The sequence below is a fragment of the Penaeus vannamei genome, unplaced genomic scaffold (assembly GCF_042767895.1).
Source record: "Penaeus vannamei isolate JL-2024 unplaced genomic scaffold, ASM4276789v1 unanchor5384, whole genome shotgun sequence".
Lineage (NCBI taxonomy): Eukaryota > Metazoa > Arthropoda > Malacostraca > Decapoda > Penaeidae > Penaeus > Penaeus vannamei.
In genome coordinates, this window is record NW_027218362.1 from 12,501 (window position 1) to 15,190 (window position 2,690).

Consider the following 2,690-nt stretch of genomic DNA (forward strand, 5'->3'; position numbering starts at 1 on the left):
CCGCCTCAAGGAGCAGGTTCTCGAGGCGGAGTCCCTGGACCTCGCCCTCCGAGCGCTCGGCCTCGACCTCGACCTTGAGGGCTTGCTGAGGACGAGCCAGGAGGCCCTCGCTGGCTGGGACTTGACCTCGGCGCTCGAGGCTGTGCTCCGATACACCTCCCCTCCTTCTTCTTCGGCTCCTCCTCCGAAGCAGGACAGGTTGGCCCGCCTCCTTCGACCTCTCCTGACCTCGCTTCTGAAGGAGTACAACGTCGACCTCGAACCCGACGCGGTCTTGGAGGTCATGGCGCCCTTCATGAAGGCCGAGACGGTGACCCAGCTTGTCCCCTTGCTTGCCATGGCGACTCGGGGCGCCTCAGGTCAGGGGGCGGGGCAAAGAGGTCAAGGGGCGGGGCTGAGAGGAGAGGGGGCGGGGCTAGGGGAGTTGTTAGGGAGTGTCTTAGGAGGGCAGGGGGCGGGGCAAAGAGGAGAGGGGGCGGTGCTAGGGGAGGTGTTGGGGAGTGTCTTAGGAGGGCAGGGGGCGGGGCTAGGGGAGGTGTTGGGGAGCGTCCTAGGAGGGCAGGGGGCGGGGCCAAGAGGAGAGGGGGCGGGGCTAGGGCAGTTAGGGGGCGTGTTGGGAGGTCTGGGCGCCCTGATGGGCGGGGGCGGGGGCGGGGCGATGGGCGTGAACAACATGCTTAAACTGGCGTCGATGTTCGCGGGCGGGAAGAAGAAGAAGAGGAAGGAGAAGAGAGGGAGAGAAGAGGAGACGGAAGCGAAGCAGAAGAAGAGGGGGAGAATAGAGGAAGAGCAGAAGAAGAAGAGAGGGAGAGAGGAGGAGAAGAAGGAGAAGAAGAGAGGGAGAGAGGAGGAGGAGAAACGGGGACTCGACCTCGCGGCGGTGGCCTCTCTCGCGGGCCGAATGGCGGCGGAAAATGGCCTCGAGTTGGAGGATCTTCTGGACTTCTCCTCCAGGCTTCTTGGAGACCGAGGAGGGAGGAGGAAGGAAGGAGGAATAGGAGGAGAGAGGAAGGAAGGAGGAGGGAGGAAGGAAGGGGGGGTAGGAGGAGGGAGGAAGGAAGAGGGGGTAGCAGGAGGGGTAGGAGGAGGGAGGAAGGAAGGGATTGGAGGAGGGAGGAAGGAAGGGGGGGTAGGAGCAGAGACGAAGGAAGGGAGATAGGAGGGAGAGAGGAAGGGGAAAGGAGGGATAGGAGGAGGGAGGAAGGAAGGGGGGGGTAGCAGGAGGGAGGAAGGAAGAGGGGGTAGCAGGAGGGGTAGGAGGAGGGAGGAAGGAAGGGGGGGTAGGAGCAGAGAGGAAGGAAGGGGGGATAGGAGGAGAGAGGAAGGAAGGGGGGGTAGCAGGAGGGAGGAAGGAAGGGGGGGTAGCAGGAGGGAGGAAGGAAGGGGGGGTAGGAGCAGAGAGGAAGGAAGGGGGGGTAGGAGGAGGGAGGAAGGAAGGGGGGGTAGGAGGAGGGAGGAAGGAAGGGGGAATAGGAGGAATGAAGAAGGAAGGAGAGGAGAAGAAAGTGGAAGCAGAAACAGTTGAGAAAGAGGGAATTAAGGAAGGAGTGAAGAAGGAAGAGGAAGGAGAGGAGGAGGGAAAGGCCGATAAGGAAGCGCCAGGACCTTCCTTGGTGCAGCTCCTCCAGCCCGTCCTGTCGTCCTTGAGGAGTGGGCGTGGCTGTGGGCGGCGCCTCGTGGCCCTGGTGGGCGGGGGGCGTGGCCTCGTGTCCAAGAAGCTCAAGGACCTCGGGGACTTCAGTCAAGTCCTGACGTGGGTCGAGTCCTTGGCCGCCGCTGCAGAAGGTCGAGGAGGAGGTCAAGAAGGTCAAGGAGCAGCAGGAGGGTTGGGTCTCCCCGAGGGCGTGGACCTCCAGAGCATCTCCTCGACCTTGAGGCAGCTGGCCCTCCACGCCCGAGACCTCGACGCCAGCCTCTTCGAGGACGTCCTCCAGAGCCTCGAGGAGAACCCCGCCCTCGCCGACGCCCTCGCCTCCTCCCTCGCCCCGCCCACCACCTCCCTCCTCCTCCTCCTGGCCACGCCCGCCGCCCAGCAGTCCCTCCAGGAGCAGCTCGGCCTCAGGCTCTCCTCCTTCGCCGCCTCCTTCGGGATGGCGGGCCTCACCCTCGAGAACTTCCCCGAGCGGCTGGCGCCCTGGGTAGGCCTCTTCGCCTCCGACTGGGGCTTTAGGCCTATGGTGGTCCTCGGGCCTCTCCGGGACTTCCTCAAGGGCGTGCTGGCGTGGGCGGGGGCGGCTCTGGCGGAGGGGCGTGGCCTAGGGGAAACGGAAGTAAGTATTTTTTTTTTTTTATTCATTTTTTTTTTACGTTTATTTTTTATTATTATTTTACGTTTATTTTATTTATTTTATTTATTTGTTTATTGTTTTTGTTATTTTACTTTTATTTTATTTATTTATTTTTATTTTTTTATTGTTATTGTTATTTTAAGTTTATTTTATTTATTTGTTTATTGTTTTTGTTATTTTACGTTTATTTTATTTATTTTGTTTTTTTTATTGTTATTATTTTACGTTTATTTTATTTTATTTATTTATTATTATTATTATTATTTTATTATTTTTTTCTCTTATTTATTTCTTTTTTTACGCGCGTTTCTTGCTTGAGTTAATGATTAAACTTTAATATGTTAATATTTACTCTAGTTAGATTTAATCTTTAATATATTTACTTTAATTACCTTTAATCTT

General features: G+C 56.6%; 1 protein-coding gene across 1 annotated transcript in view; it reads left to right on the top strand.

Moving 5' to 3' along the window:
• Window positions 1-2,270, top strand: part of LOC113819378 (uncharacterized) — a gene marked incomplete at its 3' end in the record, with an annotated part of 3,170 nt that extends 900 nt beyond the window's left edge. Inside the window, 2 exon segments of the mRNA XM_070120545.1 lie at window positions 1-1,039; window positions 1,410-2,270. The exon segment at window positions 1-1,039 is cut by the window's left edge and continues 900 nt beyond it. Of these exon segments, the coding sequence (XP_069976646.1) occupies window positions 1-1,039; window positions 1,410-2,270 (1,900 nt within the window).
• Between the last annotated feature and the right edge of the window lie 420 nt (window positions 2,271-2,690).